At 44.4% G+C, this 21,866-nt stretch overlaps 3 protein-coding genes across 8 annotated transcripts in view; 2 read left to right on the forward strand and 1 right to left on the reverse strand.

The window, feature by feature from the left end:
- The window catches only part of LOC126544959 (uncharacterized), a 49,433-nt gene extending 47,935 nt beyond the window's left edge, over nt 1-1,498 (forward strand). For 4 of the 5 annotated variants that reach the window (XM_055078032.2, XM_050192538.2, XM_050192539.2 and 1 more), the window contains one exon: nt 461-1,498. In XM_055078032.2, the coding sequence (XP_054934007.1) occupies nt 461-563 (103 nt within the window). In that variant the 3' untranslated portion in view covers nt 564-1,498. The remainder of the gene's footprint in view (nt 1-460) is intronic. The other variant, XM_050192540.2, reaches the window with a different exon arrangement.
- Nucleotides 1,499-3,350: 1,852 nt separating this feature from the next.
- On the reverse strand, nt 3,351-9,863 carry LOC126544960 (bifunctional 3'-5' exonuclease/ATP-dependent helicase WRN-like). The gene is made up of 2 exons (XM_050192542.3): nt 6,981-9,863; nt 3,351-4,524 (listed from the first exon to the last, which is right to left on the reverse strand). The coding sequence occupies exons 1-2, from the start codon at nt 9,759-9,761 to the stop codon at nt 4,123-4,125; spliced, it is 3,183 nt and encodes a 1,060-aa protein (XP_050048499.1). The 5' UTR covers nt 9,762-9,863; the 3' UTR covers nt 3,351-4,122.
- Nucleotides 9,864-10,129: 266 nt separating this feature from the next.
- On the forward strand, nt 10,130-21,130 carry LOC126544961 (CUE domain-containing protein 2-B). 2 transcript variants are annotated; one of them, XM_055078034.2, is made up of 9 exons: nt 10,130-10,449; nt 10,559-10,638; nt 11,391-11,494; nt 12,529-12,660; nt 13,497-13,555; nt 13,681-13,817; nt 15,137-15,393; nt 16,753-16,813; nt 18,500-21,130. In XM_055078034.2, exons 3-9 carry the CDS (start codon nt 11,400-11,402, stop codon nt 18,644-18,646), a joined length of 888 nt encoding a protein of 295 aa, XP_054934009.1. In that variant the 5' UTR covers nt 10,130-10,449; nt 10,559-10,638; nt 11,391-11,399; the 3' UTR covers nt 18,647-21,130. The 2 variants fall into 2 exon arrangements, with proteins under 2 accessions (XP_054934009.1, XP_050048501.1); XM_050192544.3 differs by having other exon boundaries at nt 10,130-10,638.
- The last annotated feature ends 736 nt before the right edge of the window (nt 21,131-21,866 follow it).

Consider the following 21,866-nt stretch of genomic DNA (forward strand, 5'->3'; position numbering starts at 1 on the left):
TTTTTCCAAGTCTCAAGGCTACAAGTCCACCTACGGTCACAACAGTTCCATGTGCAGTGTTCCCTCCGAAATTGCCAGTTCCCACAATTTGTTGCAGTCAGTCAGATGCCAGTGTTGCGTCGTCAACGGCAACGTCCTTGGCCACGAGTGCGCTCGGGCTTGCAAATGAAGCTCTCGTTTGATCTTGTGTGCTTGCAAAAATGTGCTAGGCCTTGATGCCTATTTAGGGAATCATGGTCAGGAGTTGTACACAATCCATCGGCCGACTCACCCACTTGAACTTAAGGTCAAACCTGTTTAGGGGTCCTTAAGAGATTGAGAAAGCGCTTCACAGAAAATATGCTTTCCACTTTAAAGCAAATTGCATGAACAGCAGGCCACTGTCACTGGCTGAAGTCAGCATGGGGTTGTGCATCTTGGCGTCGTCTTAACTCGGGGTCTCGACTTGTTTGCATTGCAGACGGAACTGCCGGCTTGCGATTCGAAGACGCAAGTATGGCCAGATCACACTGGGCCTCTACCTGGTGCTGATTCACATTGTACTCCTCGCATACCTCTTGTGAAAGCGGCGTGACAGACACCAGTCATCAGTCACACAACAGTAAACATTGGTCAGCATGAAATTGCACAAGCCCAAAAAGGACAGTACAGCAGCAATGGCCTGTTGTGCTGAAGCAAATCTACACGCACAGAAGTGTGATGAACTCTAGGAGCCTGATTAACTTCTGTGCAAACGGGCTATGCTGGAAATGTTGCAAGCTTTTTGTGGCTTAGCAAGCAGGTCGACTAATGATGAATTCACAGTCATCGTTCTCTTGTGCGATGCTGTATGATCCCTCTGCAACTTGTGGTGACTGCGAGGATGGACTGCAGCGTTTTGCCTTTGGACATGTGCATGCCACTAGCTACTTCATGTGAAACGTTGGCTTCATCTACCGTACTTGCATATTCAAAGTGGTGCTGTGGTCCTGTGTTGAATCAGCGTACGTCCAGAGAGCAAAGAAAGTACTGCCACATTTGTTAAACCAAGAATCTGACTGTGTTACCCGGTTTGTCACTATAGACAGAGAGTGGTGGTCAGCCACAAAATGTTAGGCTTTGTTGCAGTGCGCGAGAGCTGTGAATCTCGTACTCGTGTTGTAATAGATGCACTGTTCCGTGTTGCATTCTGTGTTACAGATGGACATGCATTTCTTCTGTGATTTTCCACTAGTTCGTCGCTTTCACATTTTTTTACTCAGGCTGCTCACTAAAGCTGCCAATGTTTGCACGTTTTTCTGATGAGCCACAATGCAAGTTTTTCCAAGAGTATGCAGTAATGATGTTGCTTAAATCTTTGCAATGAAAGAGGTAGCAAGGCTATTAGTTTTTACATTGCAGCAGCGATTTGTGTGTGTTGCAGCATAATAGTGCTTTGTGTAAGCATGGGACCAGGTAGACTGATGTACATTTTAGGGCAAGGTAAATAAATAATTGTGTACAGTGTCATTGAATGAAATGGCTTTAGCATCTTCCATTACGAGCATGACTGGTAGACTTCTTGCAGATTGCAGTCTCTACCAATGACTGCAACTATAGGCCCTTTTTACAGAGCAGTTTGCTCTAGAGCAACGAGATGGCACTTTCAGCAGCGCACTGCATGTTGCTTCAGCGAAAGCGCACGAATATGAAACTATTACCACTTTTGCCCTGCTACTGTGTTTTCGCTTCTTCCATGCAACTGGGTGTTTGCTAATGCATTGTGCTCCATTCATGCTGCAAAATGTGGAGTGGTAGAGAGATGTTTACAGTAGGTGGCTAAAACAGTGATTGGTATGGAGAATCGAATGAATCTGTGTGTTCACAGACTGCTGCACACAGGGACTGCCTGCATTACCAGCCCTTCACAATGCACGGCTTTCGTCGAGGGTAAAAAAATTACCTCCTGCGCCAAAGTTGTATTGCTAACCTCTAAAGAAAGGAATTCAACCCTGGAACATCAGCAAGAGGGACTGCCGCTTGTTACACAGTGACAAAGGAAGTAGTGCCGTTTCCTGGCATAGTAAGTTTATCGCACATTATCTACACACATTCACCCCAACTCGTACTCAAACTTACGCCCTCTCTATCGCCTATGTGTCGAGAATAAGTGAATAGGCGCACTCGTGAATCTCACAACTACACCGACAGCACACGAATGTTCAAAGCTGAATGTATCGTGACTGCAATTTGTAATTTAATTCATAAGCAGAAAGTTTGGACAGCTTGAAATACACTTCTAGCCCCACTTTTAGTACAACCACCGTATACACTGCTCACTCCGTTTAAACAAGGTGTGATGAATTGCAAAAGTGCTCACACGTCCTCTGAATGTGTGGCCAAAGCTTTGTCCACCCAGCCACCGTCTACGATACTCGGTGAAACAGGTTTGCTTAGCTGCAACAGCGTCATGCACATCCATTGTAAACACGGAGGCAGTTGAGGCAGCCGGTGAGCACGTCACCATGCGGTCAGTCATGGCAACGCCCACAGGATCGCCATGAGAAGTGTGTATAGTCCTGGTTATGTGTGACAGCCATACAAGAGCAAAAGTTTGAACCAAGATCATGGCTGGAGCAATAGAACAATCCTGTTCAAACTTCATGACATTTTGCGTTTCATTATCAGGGTGTTATCACCAGGCTGGGTTGGCAGCACCTTATGGGCACATTAACACTGGGTTGCAAGCACTGGATGATAACAACAGAATAAATTTGAGCAAAAGGAATTCTTGCATTATACCAGCCCAATCTGCAAGTTTGGGAGTGCACCAGAGCTGCTCAGGGTAAAAAAAGAAAAACTGCGCTGCCTTTGAAGTATATGAAAATGATGCTCAATGTTTCGGCCTGTTAGCCTTCATAGAACTCAACATTCTCACAGATACTGATAAACAATGTCCTCTGTGTTGCTCGTCAATGGAATGCGGTGTGGCTTTTATGGTGTAGTGCTCTTCACCATGCAAGTTCATGTCAAGTGGATGCAGCTGTACCTTTGGGATATCAGAGCTACAGACATGCGACAACATTGGTGGCGTCATATTGTAGTGATTTTCAATAACGTACGCAGCCGTGTGAATGCTGACAAAACGTGATAATGGTACAACTATTCCTGACTAGTGAAAGTCATTAGCAGCTGTCTTTGGTGGCATTGTTTTACTGTTGGAAGCCGAGAAAGATTTGAATGACATAATCAAGTGACCCAGTTTGTATTATGTGGCTATGAAGTTTACTGTAAGCACCAGTGGACGACCACAATTTTGAGATTTGTCCGAATTATCAGACGTCGACTGTAGTACAAAGGTAAATATTTAATTGTATAAGCAAGACTGAATGTAAACATGAAATGCTATTTGCTTTATTTGAAATTTGCATTCTTAAAATCATATATGGGGTCTCACAACTTTCAAAACACAAAGGTAATATAGAAACAAAAGAAATGCAAATTCTTAAAGTGCAGTTTTACCCAAACACTGCATTTATAAATTTATACAATGTTGGCAACTTGTATTCAAGAAAAGCAGAGTATCTGTATGCAACTGCGGTACACGCTAAACATTATATGAAGGTGGCACCATGGAAAACTAGTTCAGAGTGTCATCCTTCATGGCAGCCATAAAATCGGAAGGTGCTTAGAGAATATATATCAAAATAAAAATATGCATGTGCAAATGTTTGTCACTCGAGAAATGATAATTGGAATACTTTGAGCAAACTAGAATACCTATTTGAGGTCGAGACTCTGTACAGAGGCACTGAAGTTTCCATGTGCAAGCATCAAAATGCTTGAAAACTATACTATACAAAAACTATACAATGAAATATAATGTGTCATTCTGAAGTTGAGATCCGAAACGCTGGTTTACCTCAAACATTTTGGCAATACTTTAGTGCACAAATTCACTGCCCATAGTGAGTCAGCATGTTTGGGACCTTATATAAATCACTGTCACTTGGCACAGAAGAAAATGTAAAGCCAGTCGTGTGTCACAGCATTGGAGCAGAGTCATATGGGCCCACTGTGGCTGTACTGTGCTGCAGTACTGTGCTGTGTACTGTGCTGAAGTGCTGTGCTGCAGAAAAATGCAATGGCACGAAAGACAACAGTTCACTTTCTGAACAACGAGCTGTTCTTCATCTTCTTGCTGACGGTCATCAGTTGTTCAGTAGAGACACTCCGCTTCCCGCTTTTCGGCTGCAGAGTAGTGTCTTCGGTGACGACAGATTTGTCTTCAGCCGGCTTTAGATGCTTGCTCGTGGTGTTCCGACTGTCAGTCGCTGGTGGTGTCAGCGTCTTCGGAAGGTTCAGTCTGGAGTTCTCGATGCCATACTTAGCCTGCAGGTAGGCCAAAGCTGTTTTGATGTGGTTGAACTCTACGTGTTCCGGGCAGAGTTCCTTGATCGGCGTCAGCCGGCCGATGTCACCGCCCAGAGCAGCCACAGCACTGATGACAGCTTCCAAGATGTCCGGCGTCACTCCCACGCTCTCCAGATCAACCGGTAGTCCGACCTGATCATAGACGCACAGAAATGGAGACAGAAAATGTGGTTGGAGGCTTTAAAACGTCCAAAAGTAATGGAAACTGCAGTGAGTATCTACTCAGTTAAGGGACTGAAAAGATTTTGATGATTTTGTACAAACAGACGGAGTCGTTAGAGTAGGTCCTTCTGATCAATAAGTAATACATTAAAGTGCTCTGTGTCAAGCATTTAATTTATTATAAGGTCTTAAAAATGTGCATCGCTACCGATCGCAGCAGCGCCACTTCCCTGAGTTTTGAGCTGCCCCATCACCATCTATGCAGTGGGCATGCGTGATGTCAGTCAGGTGACCTATCCAATTGACTTACCACATTGCGACGTTGATAATTCTTCCAACCTAATGGTGAACAAATGTTGTTCATAATAGTTTGAATGTTGATTAATTTGTTCTTACATAAAAAAAAAACGGAAAGAGAATGCACAATGACAATTTATCACTACACTCAAAACACTTTCAGCACACAGCAAGTGTTGTCTGCATGTGTTAAAACATTCTTCGCGTTGATGCGAGCTTTCTTTTCGCAAGCACCATGGATTGCCCTTGTTACGTTGTGGGCTGCAAATGTAGCCATTGGCGACATGTCAAGCTGTGACATCATGTCCCTCTGCAAGGCAACATGCAAGCAGAGTGGCTACAGCACATCAAGCTGTCGGTATCCGATCGGTCCGAGGATCTACGCATTTGTGGCTGTCACTTCACATAGGAGGACTGCTACCTAAATAGAGTTTTAGTGTGTCTGGTATCTCGGTAAACGTAGGTCAACTGGGAGTTCTGCCGGATGGGCAGAGGCCGCATATATTACTGGACTGCAGGGTGCAGCCACCTGGTGGTGCAAAGCTGAACCAGACAAACACAGAGCTAACATAGCAGCAACCAAGTGTATTTTACTTTGCTGCTTGCATAAATTTTTGCAGCATAACCGTGAGCACACTGCCTTTTAAATGTTTGAAGTTTTTTGCACTTGTTTACAGCAATATTAGTTGTTTGTTTGGCTGGTTCAGCTTTGTACCACCAGGTAGCTGCACCATACAAGCCGCCCTGTTTATGCCCAGCTCGCCTGCGTTTACCGCTATGTGAGAGACGCTCGCCGTTGTGGCAGAACTACAGTAACAGATCGCTTGCAACGCATGCTGCCTGGATAGCTCCCACTGGGGATCAACGACCAGGCGGCTAGCGGAAAGGCTGGAGTGGCTTCATGCACTGGCTCCAAGACAATGGAAATGTATGACACGACGTCACATCATGATGCAGAGCCAGTGAAGGTGGAGTTTAGCCTCAATCGCTCGGCAAATGAGTTGAGGAGGGAACGCATGGCTAGGGAGGAGGGTAACTTGTAATCATACACAGCTCTCTTAATATGAGCAGCTTAAATTGTGGCGCAAATGTTTTACTGTAGCTGTACCCTGCACGTTTACAAAATTTGTCCAAGCTGTTTCAGGGGCCTATCAGGCATAGAGTTTCATGCAATAATTACCAGAGGGAACCCTGGCACTAGTGTCTATGGGAGCTGCAAGCAGGGCGGCTCAGCCAGTATGAGAATGATCGATAGTACGTGGAATTGGCAAAACTTTTTACTAAATGCAGCGCATGTTAAACGAAATGCTCGACAGCACCTCTGGCCTAACTCCTGCTTTCCAAGTCTCAAAATGCTAGAAAATTGCAAATTCAAGCAAAACTGAATGAGGTGCATTCGAGCTATAACATTGCTCACACTGCTTGTCAAAAAGAAACACTATGGTCAATCTGTACATTGTGTCGAAAAAAAAAAAAGGAATGTCAATTGAGCTGGTTCAGTCTTCATAGCACGGTAAGGAATACTGAGTAGGACACATTACGTTAAAAAATTAGAAATGCTTGATAAGTAGCTGTGCATACCCTTGAGGCACCAATTTTGTCAAGTGAAAATTTAGTTTCACCTGATTACTTGCATCATCAGAATGGTGAAACACCTACAGCTGCAGAATAGAATGCGAATTTTGAGTTGTCCAGCGAGTTTTGTCAAGTTTACAGAATGTAAACGCCATGCAAGAACATCGACTATTTTATGTCTAGCGCACTTGGAAAGCGGCTATCCAGCAATTTGAAAAATATGCCTGATGTAAAACATAGCAAAGAAAAATGAAGGAAGGGAACCCGCTGCTTCGCAACATAACCTACACAAAGAGCAGACACCCAGCTATCTTTGACCTTGTTTTCCTAAAGCATCTTACATGTATTATTCAAACTTAGTTAACAGGTTTAATCAGTAGTGTTTCAAGATCTATGCAACATGTTTTAAATATTCAGTGTTAATGTTTTTTGATGCACTACTTTGACATGCACAATTGTGCACATAGTGCCTGAAAGGTTTAGTGGTTATGAGTTTTGTAGTAAAACCTTGTGTTCAACAAACAGCAAGCTGAAGTTCTATGAGCAAGGATCACCTTGATAGCTTCAGTGAGGTGCCCAATAATCGTTGAAACAGCGAGGCCACGACTACTCGCTATGTCCGCAACATTCTGGTTTTGCCGATAGTGGAGGTAGGTCACGCGTTGTGTGTCGCTCAGCTGCTGGATTAGGTAGCTCAAGGAATCATTCTGACACGAAGAGGAGTCTGCTGAAACCTCGTCCTCATTAGCAGACGGCTGAAGACCGCGGTCCTTGCAGAACTGGGAGACCACATCGACCACTCGTCCGCCAAACTTGTTCAGTTTGGCCTCAGAGACACCTTCCACTTTCGCCAATTGCTCCAGAGACGTTGGCAAACCCTGCACAATTGTCAGGAGGATACGGTTGTTGAAAACCATGTATGGGGCGTAGCCACACTCCGACGCCATTCTGTTGCGAAGCTCCACCAGCTGAGTGTAGAGCTCAGAGCGGAGCTTTTCGTCTTCCGATGGCTCCCCGTTTCTGGTCAGTGCCAGGAGCGAATCATTGTCCTCTGTCTTTGCCTTGTGCCGACTCTCTAGGATATCCGAGAAGCCAGTGGTTGGCAACGGCAGCCTAGGCGCCACGGTCTTCGGCAACACTTGAGGCTTGAGTATTGGTCGGGGAGCTTCCATTTCGGCCAGTTCCGTTGTTGGCTCCAGCAACAGTTCTTCACTGCCACGAATCCACTCATTTGCCTTTGCTGTCAGGACAATGGAGGAAATGAATCGTGTAGCCGCACCTTTTGGTGCGCCAGCATTATGGATCGCTTTTTCCATCAGGTATCCTTCAGACTGTAAGAGCCTTGCAAAGGCTTTCCAAAACGCTTCCGTCTTGTGCTTCCCAGTTCCGTAGTAAATGCTATTGCGCAAATAATCTGGCACCTTCTGCGACGCTGATCCTCGTAAAACTGCTATGGGTACAGTTATCCCATACCTCTGCTTTGTTCCCATCACGACATCAAACAGAAGTCGAGCTTCTTTAGTATAGTTTGTCTTGCTGTCCTTGCTCGTCTGGGCCTGTCCAGTGTTCTTAGACTTGTCCTGCTTAAGCCTTCGCGTACAGTTGTCGCAGCACCGCGGCACTCCACCAACTGTATCCGCCTCAGCAGCGGCAAAGTGGGCCAGCAATAACTTCCGCCTGCAGCGGGTACTGCTCAGGTAATGCTGCATCTTGTTCAGCATGTCTGTCTTGTGCTGAAGGAACACGGGATTGGAAATGTCCTTGAGGAAATATTTGTTGGTGACCAGGTCCCCATTACTGAAGAAGACTATACACGTGCTGGGCAATCCATCGCGACCGGCTCTGCCGATTTCCTGGTAGTAGGACTCAATGTCCCTGGGAGCGCCATAATGGATGATCCTACGCACGTCCGGCTTGTCGATGCCCATACCAAATGCAACGGTCGCCACGACGACCTGAACTCTGTCCTCCAGGAACATCGTGTGGGATTTCTTCCTTTCTCCCAGAGACAGGCCAGCATGGTACAGGGCACACGGAATGCCCAAGTTGCACAACAACTTGTTAACCTCTTCGGTGGCGCTTTTTGTGGGGCAGTAGACAATCGTAGGGCTGCCATCATTTGGAATGACCTTTCTTAAGTCGTCGGCCATGATTCCTTTTCTCCTCACGTCTAAGTACAGGTTGGGCCTGTCAAAGCTCGTACAGGTGAGAACGACATCATTGAGAGAAAGGGCTTTTACAATGTCATCTCTAACATTAGGGGTTGCAGTGGCTGTGAGTGCCAGGAATGGAATGTGCGGAAAGCTCTGTTTCAACCTGCCAAGTTGACGGTACGAGTGCCTGAAGTCGTGACCCCACTGGGACACGCAGTGGGCTTCGTCGATCGCAAACAGAGTTATGCCAACTCGATCGTCGAGAGTTTTCAGCAGGCCGAGGCTAGTCTCGGCAAACTCTGGGGTGATGTACAGGACCCTGTACTCCCCACCGTAGAGGTCATTGATGACTTCACACTGCCTGTTCTGTGCCGAGCCCAAGAAACAGGCCGGAATGTTCGCAGCGGCCAAACCACGTACTTGGTCTTCCATCAGGGAGATCAGCGGGGACACAACGACCGCCGTTTTGCCGGTGTAAACGGGAGGGTATTGGTAGCACAAGCTCTTCCCGTAGCCGGTCGCCATGACAACGCAGTTGTCCCTTTTCTCCTCCAGAACCGAGCGCACTATCTTCCACTGCATTGGCCTGAAGGCACTGTGGCCAAACTTGGTCCTCAGTATGCTAAGGTGCTTTTCCGAAGGCGCCGGTTCGTTTTTGAGGGACTCTTCCGTGGTAATTTCAAACAAGGGACCCGCTGTTTTGCCCTCGCATAAGCTATCGAATTCGTCGTCAGTTTCGATATCGTAGTTGTCGGCGGGTGCTCCATCCTCCGGCTTATCTACTTCCTCGGCGCCTTCGTTTTCGATGCAGCCCGCCGGATCAGCTGGGTCTCGCTGACCGACGCCTTCGGCTAGGTCGCACATCGCGACGACGCTCGTGTCGAAGTCGCCGTCGCTGCCCCAACCGTCGCTGTCCTCCACGCCGTCGCACGACTGATGCGCCGCCGATTTTTTCTTGTTCTTCTTCGTCAGCTCATCTCTGACCTTCGAGAGCATTTCGGCGACGAGCTTGAGCTCGGATTCCGTGGCCGTCGGACAATCGGAGTTCGCCCTGTCGTCACAAACGAGGCCTTCGATGTCGTCGACGAGACCGCGAACTTTAGACAGCTCAGTGCGAATGTTTGAAGACATTTCGCCCGTCCCAGAACAAAACACTTTGCCGAATTTCACATGACCACACATTAACTACACTTGCACACTTTTGTACAAGTCAAACGGGAACGAGCCGACCACAACACCCGCGCATTTTTCTGCAGACGAACGCGATAACGCGACTACCTGAAGTAGACTAGAGTACTGACGAATACACGGGCGAAAAAAAAATATTTTGTTTCGGTTTCTGACCCTAACTTTAAGGCATATGCTAGCACACTCTCAAAATTGTCACTGAAATTGGTAATATAAAGTTTTAGTAGAACTCTCAAACTCAGATTTTTTATTGATTTATATGGTTTTTGTTGCATACTACGACCACTACGACATGGTGGTTGTAGTTACTCCATCAATGACTCCATACACAAACATGGCGCGCCAGATGCCGGCGGCCATTTTTAAACTAATCGCACGCATCCACTGCCACAGCCTTCTAGATCATGATTTGCCACTAAAGTCGCATAATTCCACGGGGTTGCTCGCTCGAACGGGGTTAATTTTGCACTACGGCACGCAGCAGAGCAAAGATGTGTTTATTAACCAGACAAGGCGAGCAAAAACTTCGAGCATGCAAACACGCAAACAAAAGCTAACGCAAAAAAACGACGCCGCAGCTCTCTTGCGGGTTTCGACCCGCCTTTTGAATATACCCGGCGAAACCAACTAAAGTGCTCAACGTCGATTACAAAAGGCTCGCCCCGGAAACAGTGCCAAGGTGGTGCGTTTGAAAACACGCTAACAGGGATTGGCCGTCATATTGTTTACAGGGGGCGCGCCAGCGGCTCGGGCGGGCGCTTATTTTAGATTTTGTTTTCACTTTCGGACAGTTGCTTCTCCCTTCGCTTCGTTCTCGGCCCTGTTGGTGTTCTTGTGCGAGCGAGCGGCAATTTTTTCCACTGACAAAAAGGTACGTGCGCGGTGCCGTTGACGAAACCGAGAAGCCGTAGAATCTTGCGCGAACCGCGTGCTTCGCTTTGCGTTCGACGTTAATTCTAGCTCCTTCGTCGAAAACGGTGCGAGCGATGTGTAGTTACTGCGCGTGCGGCGAACTGTCGCAAGTGCATGGTGAGAGTCCTCTCTCCGCCTTTTTATCGGCGGCATCGCAGGACACGGATCAAGAACAGGTCGTGATCGGCTAACGGACGGAAGCGTGTGTCGGATACCGCTCGGGTTTTCCGCCTTCCCTTCTCGATTGGGCGAGCGCGACAGTATTTGAAATCGGAAATAGGTCGTCCCATCGAAAGCCCGCTTGGGCTAGCCGCGGTAACGCGTTTTTTTTTTAAATATTTATTTTCTCTCTCCGGTCTGCGAAAGGAACAGACGCCGGTGAATGCTGCAGATTGCACCGTGTATGTACACTACTTTTTCGCGTACCGTCGGAGATCGGTTCCAAGCTGCGCTGAAAAAGAAAGCACCCGAAAAAAAAAAAAAATGCGAAGACGGAATGGATGCCTTTTCGGCGGTTTCCGTTTAGTGGTCTCTGACTGACGGCGTCGTGAACTGCTGTGCTTTTTTGATCGTGTCGTCGACGGCCTTTTTCGACGTATTGCGGCCTGCAGTAAAAAAGCGAAGCAGGTTTTCTGGCGAGTGAATGAGTGATTGCGCGTTACCGGGTTTACTTGCTTCAACTGCTTTTAACTCTGCCGTTCTCGTCAACAGGCGGGGAGAATGAATAGTGATGCTGCAACGCCGGCGTCAGACGCTTTCGTGAAGAAATCCCTCGTGTGCTTTATTCAGCAGGAAACCAGCGAAGATGCGGCAGAGTAAGCAACTGTTCTTTCCTTTTATATTGTGAACCTCCGCTTTCTCTCTCTCTTTAAACGCAAATTGATTATTTCTGCTTTAAATAGAGTTTAGTCACTAAAGAGATTATATATATATAAAAAGAGGGGGGGAATCCGGTTGAGTATAGAAAGTACAGCTACATTAGCCATGAGGCAGCTGAAACACATTGATTCTTTGCAGCTTCAGTAGTTGGGGTTTTGTACATCCCTGCATTACTTCTGAAGGAGGCACCGTATGCTCGTTAGGTACAGAAAAAAAAAATGCAGGTGGCGCTACAGTACTGGGGAAACACAATTCCATGTTTTTAAACGTGCAGGAGTCACTTCAAGGTCCATTCCGCGCATTACACTGAGAAATAGTACACTAGAAATAGAGAAGCTATTGAATGTCATAAATTTTGCCAGGTGTATATACGCATGTGTAATCATTGACATATATGCTGCATTGCTTAAAGAAGGGGGTCAGAAAGTGCTAGAAAAATGTGCGGTGCTGTTCAGTGGTTAATAATGAACAAGTTTTTGTCAAATAGATTCAAAGAAAACAACAAAGAAACAAAATAAAAGTCAGATACGAATCGTGTCTGAAAGGTATATTGGTATAATGATTGTGTACTGGTAATTTGTAATCAGGTAAACCTTTGTATACCAGGCATTAAAACCAAGCCAATCATTTAATTAAGTGAGTAAAACCTGGTGATTTATTGCTCTGGTAAAAGGAACCTTTAGCTCAGGGTCAACTCCATTTTCCACATTCAGAAACGTATATTAAATGCAGAAATGCTCTTAGACAATTCTGATACAACTTTAACGCAATTTGTCGCATTTAAAAGGGAAATCCAAATTTTACGGACTTGAGGAAGTGGAATTTTTATTCAGGGCATTGATTGGTTTAGGAATTAAACCGGTGTAATGATGTAAAGCTGGTAATGTCAGTGAAAAAAAAAATGGAGGGCTGGAGCGTGGCTGTAACGCTTCCAGAAATAACCCCCCCTTTTTTTTTGTGGCGCTTACAGCATGATTGACGAAATTCTGCTTGCCTATGTTGTGGGTATCCTGGAGTCCGACATAGCCGAGGAAGGATTCGACGTCTTGGAGTTCAAGGAAATGCTTTCTGCTTACATCCCAAGTTTCGACTCAATATCGGAGTAAGCACTTTTCCTCAATTTACAGTTCATAAGACCTTGTCGGCTGTTTTCATTTGTACACACGTGGATTACAACCTCGTTCTTGCATCTGATCTGTTTAGAAAGATTGTTTTGTGCAGCTTATGAGTTTTAACATGAAATTTCCGGGTTTCTTTTGCTTTAAATGAAGGTACGAACCCTCTAAACTGCAGGAACAGTACTGGCAAGCATCAGAGTGCCCTAAGTAATTTACCTTAATATTTACTTTTACAAACCAGTTCTGTTACCCAAGAAGTGGATGTATCGTGGTATCACGACTCTTTTGTTTGCTCCATCCCTGCATTCACTGCTGTTGGTGTACAAAAATTCAGCAGAACAAACATGCCCAGCACTCTTGGTTATTTATTTAATTTAAGTTGTTCTTTTTTGTGTGTGTGAGCAACATTCTTATACCTGGATTTATTGTTACACATCAGTAACTTTTGCTCTGTGCCATGACATCACAAGAATGTCGTTTGATATCAGGTTCAATGTTTCAAGACCAACATTACTATCAAATTTAAAGGCCTTAAAAATGCTTCCCTACCTTCACACTTACTAAGTGTCCAGGTTCTAATAATTTCTTATTGTATATTTGCTAAGTCCTTTACATCCCAAAAGTGTGTCATGTAGAAATGTTGTGGCACTCTTTTAATAGATCAGAAAGTTGAGCGAGTTAGTAGGGTTCAATATTGTAACCATAAGTGCATTGCACTGTGCTTACAAGGTCAGAGCAGTGTGATGTTTTGAATGCACTAAACTTAAGAGCATGTGTCTAGCTTTAGATTGTTGTGTGACTGTTCTTTCTACGTGTGCAGTACAAAAATATCATCTTGGGTGGGACTGCTGTCCGGCAAAGTCGGAAAGCACACAGAAAGTAAGAGCTTTTTGCTGGTCTCTACAGATTGATTGTTGTACACACGTGCATGTTGTTGCCCCCCCCCTCCCCCCTTGTCTCTTTTCTTTCTACTAATCATGAAACTGCTTTGCACATCATTGCAGAAAAAAGAACTGAAAGCTTGCTCATTTCACCAGTCATCTCCCCAGAGAGCAAAACATCCAACAAGTCGACACCTCGGTCCCGAAACACGAGCCAGTCGGAAGAGGACATTGGGAAGCCAAACCGTATAGCTGTCTGTGTACGTCCTACTTCACCATCATCACCACCTTCGTCATCTTTGTTGGCGTGGCTCTTTTCTGGCAGTTTCGAAACACCACTTTGAGGATGAGGGAAGACTTCACAAGTACTGTGGACAGTGCTAGGCCTAATCGTCATGATTGTTACAGCATTATAAGGAAAGTTCTACCCTCTGGGGTATGTGTGATCTTCAAAAAGTAATCCTAATCTATTTTGCTAGCATTTCCATTCTTTAGCTTTCCGGGCTCACTAATCTCATATCAAGTACGCTATATCTCACGCTAATATGGGCATGTTAATTGCGACCTGAATGTGTCAGGTGCACAAGATTAATGAAAAGAAAGGCATACTAGACAGATGACGATTATTGTTTGGTGACGAGATAAGCCCTAAAACGGGCAAATGTTTCTTTGAGTTTGACTGCTGCTAGCTGCTTTTGAAACATTCATGTCTGTACTTCCAGGGGGTAGTCCAGTCAAGCAACTACTTTATTGAGGATCACTTCGAAGAAGGTTCTTCAATGTCACTGCCAAGCAATTTCACCAAACTTGTTATGGATGAAACGAGATTTTTTACAACATGAAGGAGTAGCGCGTAGAGTGTGAAATTGCACAATATCAGCAACATCCTACTTCGCATTCCATTTTTCGATCTCATCTTTAGCATCACTGTGCTGTGTGACGCTATTGTCAGCATCTTCAGTATGAACTTCCTCATTACTTCTGTAATCTGCCCTGAACTGTTGGCAGGATGCGGTAACACCTACTTGAAAGCTCTAAAAGTAGAAGCGCCTGCTTGCAACAGTTGAAGGAGAAACGTTTTCTGGCTGTGAAATGTAAGCTATAGAAAGATGTACATAAATCAAACTATGAAAAGCTATCTCCTGCTCAAATATTAGTGATATTGAGCCAGTGGCAGACTTTTTGGAAGCAGTTTCTTAAAGTTGTTGGTCTAGATACACTGGTCACCAGCACTGATGGTTTCCTAATCAGATTTATTTTTAGTCGGCATGAAATGTTTACGGATTATGATCTGAGAAAAAGCTTAATATTTTCACAGCTTTGGCCCGCCACCTGGCATTTGGATTTGGGTCCTGTTCTAGCACATGCAAGCATACAGTGTTGTATGGTTTCACTGGCTGCAGCGGCAATGCTGCTTGGTAATTCAAAATTTTCTCGGATTCTGCAGTACATAGTCTTTCGTTGCCGGCGGTACTTGCTGGATACAAGAAAGCGCAAGTACATGAAAGGATACAAGAAAATGAAATCCTTCCTGAAGTGACAATTTCAATTTGCTTTTTCGTTTCACCTTGTCTTGCAGGATGAGTCTGAACTGTGTGACGGAACCACCTTCCGCACGCTCTGCGAGATGTTTCCAGCCGCTTGCGCACTTGAGGTTCGACGCTGCCTTATGGTCGCCGGTGGGGACACTGAGGCTGCCGCGCAACTGTTGCTTCAGCGCGACGCAGCGGCGGAGACACTGCTCTCTGGACCTGCACATGGCTCAGCAAATCCACGCAGGGATACTTCGTCACTTCCACTTGGTGACAAGGAGCTCAGGGAACAGATCTTGACAAGGTGTGTTGCAATTCTCTCAAGATGTGCGGGTCTTCTTTGTTTACGCTATGTTTACAGTTGCACTTGCTGTGCACAGTGTGCACATGCCCTGGTTCAACAAAGCACCGTGTGAAGCACAAGTGCGTGAAGTTGCAGGAGTGCAGACGACTGGACAGCATTCTAGAAAGCAGACGACAGGGCACTGTGTTGTCTGCTTTGAAATAGCACATGGAAGCACATTTGATGGAAACACAATCATATCAAAGGAAAAAAGAACATTCTAAATTACATGCGGGCGTATGTGCATACTTGCAATATTTCTCTTAAGATAAGATTTAATGCAAAATAGGAAATAAATGCAGAAATATGACAGCAGATGGAGCCAAGTCTTCAATCATATTGTCCTCTACCTCCATTTCATCTTCCATCTGAAGATATATTTTATGTTTGGCATTGCACTGTTGAGCTCGAGGTGACAGGTTCGATCCTAGCCGTGGCGGCCGCATTTCAACGAGGGGAAATGCAAAAATGCTTGAGTACTTAAATTTATGTGCACGTTAAAGAACCATAGGTGGTCAAAATTAATCCGAAGTTTCCCACTACAGTGTGCCTCATAATCAGATCGTGCTTTTGGCTTGTAAAACCCCAAAATTTCATTTCTATTTGCATGTTTTTTCATGAGAATATGCAAAATGTCAAGACGAGCCTGTTCCATCTTCATCTAATCTTTATATGTTGCTTTTTGAGCACTTCTGTTTCTCCCATCTTGCTTGGCAATTTCACTGCAACACCTATAAAGTGTACGAATATTGTTTCATAGCCTCACAAAATTTCGCTGTCGTGATGCATCAGGTAGTAGTAGTTCTTTGAAATCAAGGAAGTAGATAAGGGAGAGTACTCCAAAAGGAGAGCTGAAGTCTGAGGTCATACTTCTGCAGTAATCATCGCCTAAGTACTGATAAGATGTTCTCTTTCGTACTATGACTCACAAATTATTCGTATGTTTGCGAGCGATCTGCAATACATAAACTTTGTCTGCCTTAGGTTCCTGTGTATGCACAACCTACAAAATTGCGATATTGTTTCTCAGTATCAGAGTTGTAAACCTGACGCTTCAGTTCCTAGCAACTTTGTAATTTTTGCTATCTCCAACAACGTTTGCAAAAATATTTTGTAAAAATTTTTTGTGAAAAGTGCAGCAGTCCTCATCAAATCCTGTGCACTCGATGCTGAGAAGCGCTGTTTCCATTCACATGTATTTAGATAGGAGCTCCGGAGGCAAAGTTCTCTTTTAACTGATGGAACTGTTTACTACGCTTATTGTTTTAGTGGATGCGCAGCTATCTTCAGCTGCCTGTGTTCCTGTTTCCTTTTTCCTAGATATGGCTACATTGATCAAGATGAAGATGAAAAAGAGCATAGGCCTGTTGCACCAAAGACTGTAAGTGATGCCTCTTGGCCTTTTACTATACCACTAATATCCCGTCGTGAACGGTTGTTTAACTGAATAACTAAATTTGAGATGATACAAGCGTAACATCAGTAGGACGATAACAGTAGACTCGTGATAATTCAAATGCAGGCGATTGTAAAGTCCCGATAAGTTCAGTTTTTGGTGTTATTAAGATGGACGTTCACATTCCAGGTCCCAGGTTATTAAGATAGTTCACATTCATGTCCCAATTTTGCTCTGCTTTCGTGTTTCACCCAAGTTGAGCTCATTGTTGATTACTAGAGACTGAATGTTTAGGCACTAAAAGAATGGCTGTTTTAGGTGCCTATAACAGGCACCCAAATTTAAGGCATTATACTTTAGGTGCCAATTATTCTCCTTTAGGCATGCATAGGCACAATTATTAAGAACTTCCACTGCACATCTGACAATAAATTATGATTTTCTAAGTAATTCAGTCCACTAAACTCGTGTTCTTTTGAAATTCACCTTGTTTTCTTGATGAGATGGAATGAGGCAACTTGCTTAGCTAACACCATTTGTGAAATTTAGTGTCCCTAGACACCATGAGAAAAATTGTGAAAGCAGTGAAAAAACAAGCACCATCTCCAGAGTTTCGGGCTTCACGTTGTGCCTTTTTTCACTGAGTGTTGGTTTGTATGCAGAAAAGGAATGCTCAGCATACACCAAAGTTAGGTGCTCATGTTTGTACTTCAAGACGTTCAATGATCTAATGCCCCCTGGAATTCCAGAATGTTCATCGGACAGAACCTCTGACCGTTCTTTCAGTACCTATAACCCGGGATTTTGTCGAAGACAAACTGAAGCTCCGAACGAAGTATATCAGCAACAGGTTCATTAGGGGATGGTGAACCTTTCGTGATCATCAAGAATGAGCCCTACGTTCTGGGTCAGAGTTCCGCTCGAATGTTCAAGTTTCTCAATGATGTCAGCTAAAAATGTGAAGTGAGCACACGAGTACACTAAGTACGCTAATCGTTGCTTAGCACAGTTTGAGCATTTTTCACAGCGATGCTCTCGTCTGCTGAAAAGCTGGTAATAAATGCCTTTACACTGGTTAAGTGTAAGTCTAAGTGTAAGCCAAGTTCCCCAGCCAGTGACAACATTATAAGCAAAATAAGGCTAGGACAAAAATCAGCAAAAGGAATTTTTAGATTCTGGAAATCCAATACAGGCAGTAACATTTAAATAGACATTTATAGCCACAATAAAGTGATAATGTTCCTAAGCCATAGTTTGTGCTTATATATTAGTTATATATTAGCACAAAGAGAAAAATAAAATGAGCTGTAACGCAATTTCTCATTGAATCCATTCCAACTCGTATAAAAAATCTGTCTGCTACCCATGATTCCCACGGCAGCTGAATAATTGCAGTGCCACATTTCTCACTGCAGTTGAACCTTGAAATAATAAATTATCATATGTAGCAAAGTAAATCCAAAATGTTTATTGCCAGTGTCAGCATGTGATGATTGTGTGCTTATAATGAATATTGGATATAAAGAAGGCATCTTTATGTCTGATGCGAGTTCTCTATGATGAGGTTCGATTGTAACGATCTCAGTCTGAAACTCTAGGATATGCTCACTTGACTCCCAAGAGTGCAATTTCGCTTATTGGACCCGCCATGCTTTCCCACCACTGTCTCAGGAGCCAAAGAAGCTCATCCGTTATCGGGACAACAAGATCGTCAGCGTCAAGGGCGAGAAGTATTCAGAGGTGAAACGGGAGGAGAGTGACGACATGAAGCGAACCTACGTCACTCTAAAGCCAGCCCGGCAATATAGGTTCCACTAGGGTTACAAACATTTCTCCTTTGATCGCTTTCGCGTGCAGACGCGGCTTAGAAGCATGATGACCATGTGACCAATTGGTGCTGCTGCTGCTGCTGCCAACAATGCTAGGATGCTCGCTGAAGGTTGACGCATACGCACTGTCTTTTTCTGCAGAAGGCAAATCCATCTGGTCAGAAACAGATGAACCAGAAAATTGCCTGCTGCACAGATGGAGCAGACGGCACTGAGTCTATTAAGACAGAAACAGGCGGACTGTCTGGTTTTTGCACAGATGACGCATATGACAGGCTGTCTGTTCATGCAGAAACAGGCTAATTTTCTGGACTGACTGTTCCTGCCTCATGCAGGTGCTCTTTTGATTTAATGCATAGGAGGGGAGCTGGCTACTCTGCATAATCTTGTGTCACGCCATGCTGGTTTTGCTTGCAGGGAATGCTGTGAAGTCATTCTGTGCAAAGCTGGCACTGTTCAAAACAAATGGTGATGTGCAGTCGCCCCCATCTTGTGTTGGCAAAGCGAATAGCAAAGTACAGTTCATTCTGAACTGGTTTTGGAAGTGCTCGTGAATTGAAGAGAGCTCACAGTTTGCTTTGTCAATGTGCTTTTGGGATAGGCAGGCCCAGTGCAGCGAGTGCCAGGTTCATTTTGTGCAGGCACTGAACTGATGTGACACAGCTCGCGAGATGCGGGACGAACTGTACAAAACCGTGTGCTGGAATTTTTGTAGCCATAGGTTTAACATGCAAAGAACAGTGAGTGATTGCCGCTTCATTAGAAAAGCTTCCTCAAACTCAAAGCTGTCTTGAAATTTTTCGAGCTGCAAGGAACTGATCAAGAGCAGTTCTGAACATAGCTTTACTCCTTGCAAATGCAAGAAAGTTCAATTTCAATTCAATTTACTTCCTTGTGGCTGCAAGATTTACCCAAAAGAAACGAAGCTTTGTGTGCCATTATTTAAATAACACTTCAAAAACAGCACAGTCCTTGTGCTAGCACAAAAAACATCTGCTTGGAGAAATGTTTGGTGCAGTATTTGCAGACAGCTTTCTATAGCTGTACAGGCAGGCGTAAAGATTATTTTGTGCATGTATCAGTGCACATTGGCTAGGCTGGCTTGACGCCTCTTTTGGCCTGGATTGAGTTTCATCACCTGCAGCACAACTGAAAGGAAGAAATTGCCATCCACCCAAGAGCAGCGCGAAGCTATAAAGGAAACCCAATGAATTTCTCAAAAAGAAAGCCTTGCAGTTCAAGAAAAACTTGTCCTGGTCTAAAGATTGAACCCGAGACCAACGTCTTTCCGGTGTGGTCTCTCTACCATCTGGCCTAACGGGGAGGCTGGCAGACTGCAGAGATAGGTCAAATTAAGTGACAACTCGAAAGGCGAGGACACTGAATATGGCAATTGAGTTCTAAGCAAACCTGCAAGATGGAGAAAGATTCATGAAAGGGACTAATTGCTATTCACGATAGTGGCATCAAGCTACAAAATAAATAAACAAATAAACTGGTTCTGTCTCAACTAGAACAGACTTATTTATCCATTTTTCAACTGTGAAGCTTTTTTTCTGAGAAAGTTGTACGGGGGTCCTTTGCACCTTAGTGCTATTGTCAGGTGGACGACAATTTTTCTCCATTTACCTTAAGTGCTACCGACAGTACATAATTTCAAATTCAGTATTTATTAAAAGTTGAAACCCAATTTTGAACTGCTACATCGAGCAGTGCTTTCACACATGAATTTTGATTTCCATTTTATAGCCTCATGTGTATAACCACAGAAAGTTGCCCATGAGTATGGCATCTGCTCAACGACTGCCTGTGAATTAGTCCAAGCGTTTTCAGTAAGCGTTTTAACTTACAGAGGAACATTAAATGCTCCACATTTGGCTAAGCACAAGCTTGAAGCCCTGCTTCTAGAAGCCCTTTTGATCTCACTTTACCAAAAATGTTCGCGATGAACACTGAAAAAATTTGAATCGTCTCTTGTTTGTGGCGGAACCTCTCTACGACCACCCTAGGCTTGCTTAGGGCGTGCACTGCGCTTCGCTGACAATGCATTTGTTACTGTTATCGACTTTGTGACCACGAAGAAATGTGAACAATCAGTTACTTAGCTTTAACGGCATGTAAATAATACGGGAAAAAGTGTGCTAGCGTGTTGTAAGAACTACCATGCTCACCAAAAATCTCGTGTTCCCCTGTGAGGCACACTTCAAACTTGCACCCATTTTATAGTTCCAGTACTACTTTTTTTTTTTAAAGTGGGTGTACCGTCTGTTGTTGTCATGTTGGAAACTGAATTATGCAAAGGCTAGTACACGAGTGTTGACATGTGCAAAGCACGTGTGAGAACAAAGGCGCATACAGCAGTTGTTAGATTTATGGCCTGAATGTGTATGTGTTAACGTCACTGTATCACTGACATGTGGTCAAACCTGATTATGCTGAAGTCTCATTCAACATGAAAATTTTTGCTAGCTCAGTTGCTGATATCTGTGGAAAATTTTTTTAATCAAATCTGTATGAAAGAAACAAGAGGGTGATGCCTAGAACGGGCCAGCAGAGAATCTCCTGTCATTTTTGACTGGAGCTTTCCATGCTGATACCCGGCACGTGATCGACGCTGAATTACAAAAAGACTTTGCACCATCATGGATATGCAACCACACCATTGGTGTGATCAGCCAGAATCGGCGCATTGGCTTGCTGGCTGCGTGTCAGCCAAGCCAAGCTGTTAGAAAAACCGTGCGTGCATATCTGGATTGTGCCATCTCAAGTTGCCCTTGCAGTGTAGTTGACATTTTCACTACCAGAATACCCATACTTTGAGTTGTGAGGAAGGAAACGAGCATCTGCTCTGCTATTGCCAATATTGTCTGGCACCTTGCATTTTTGGTTTCGTTGTACCAGTGTAATGTTTATTGAAATAGAGCATGGCCAACCAAATTACGGATTTACTCCGTTATACTCGAGTTTCATTATTATGAGGTTCCATGGAATACACACTCAGGCTATAAAGGTTTTCGTCATCAGTGGCATGCACGGATATAATTGTGGTTTTCATGTTCGATAACCACTGGCAAAGCAACAAGCTACACCTTTATCTATTCTCATCTCCAGCAGCACTTTAGATGTTGATGTCCGTCATAATGTTCGTGGCATCATGTGCAAGCCATCTGTTGCGATAATTTCAAGCTAGCAGCAGATCTATGACGAGT

The sequence above is a fragment of the Dermacentor andersoni genome, chromosome 10, assembly GCF_023375885.2.
Source record: "Dermacentor andersoni chromosome 10, qqDerAnde1_hic_scaffold, whole genome shotgun sequence".
Taxonomy (NCBI): Eukaryota; Metazoa; Arthropoda; class Arachnida; order Ixodida; family Ixodidae; genus Dermacentor; species Dermacentor andersoni.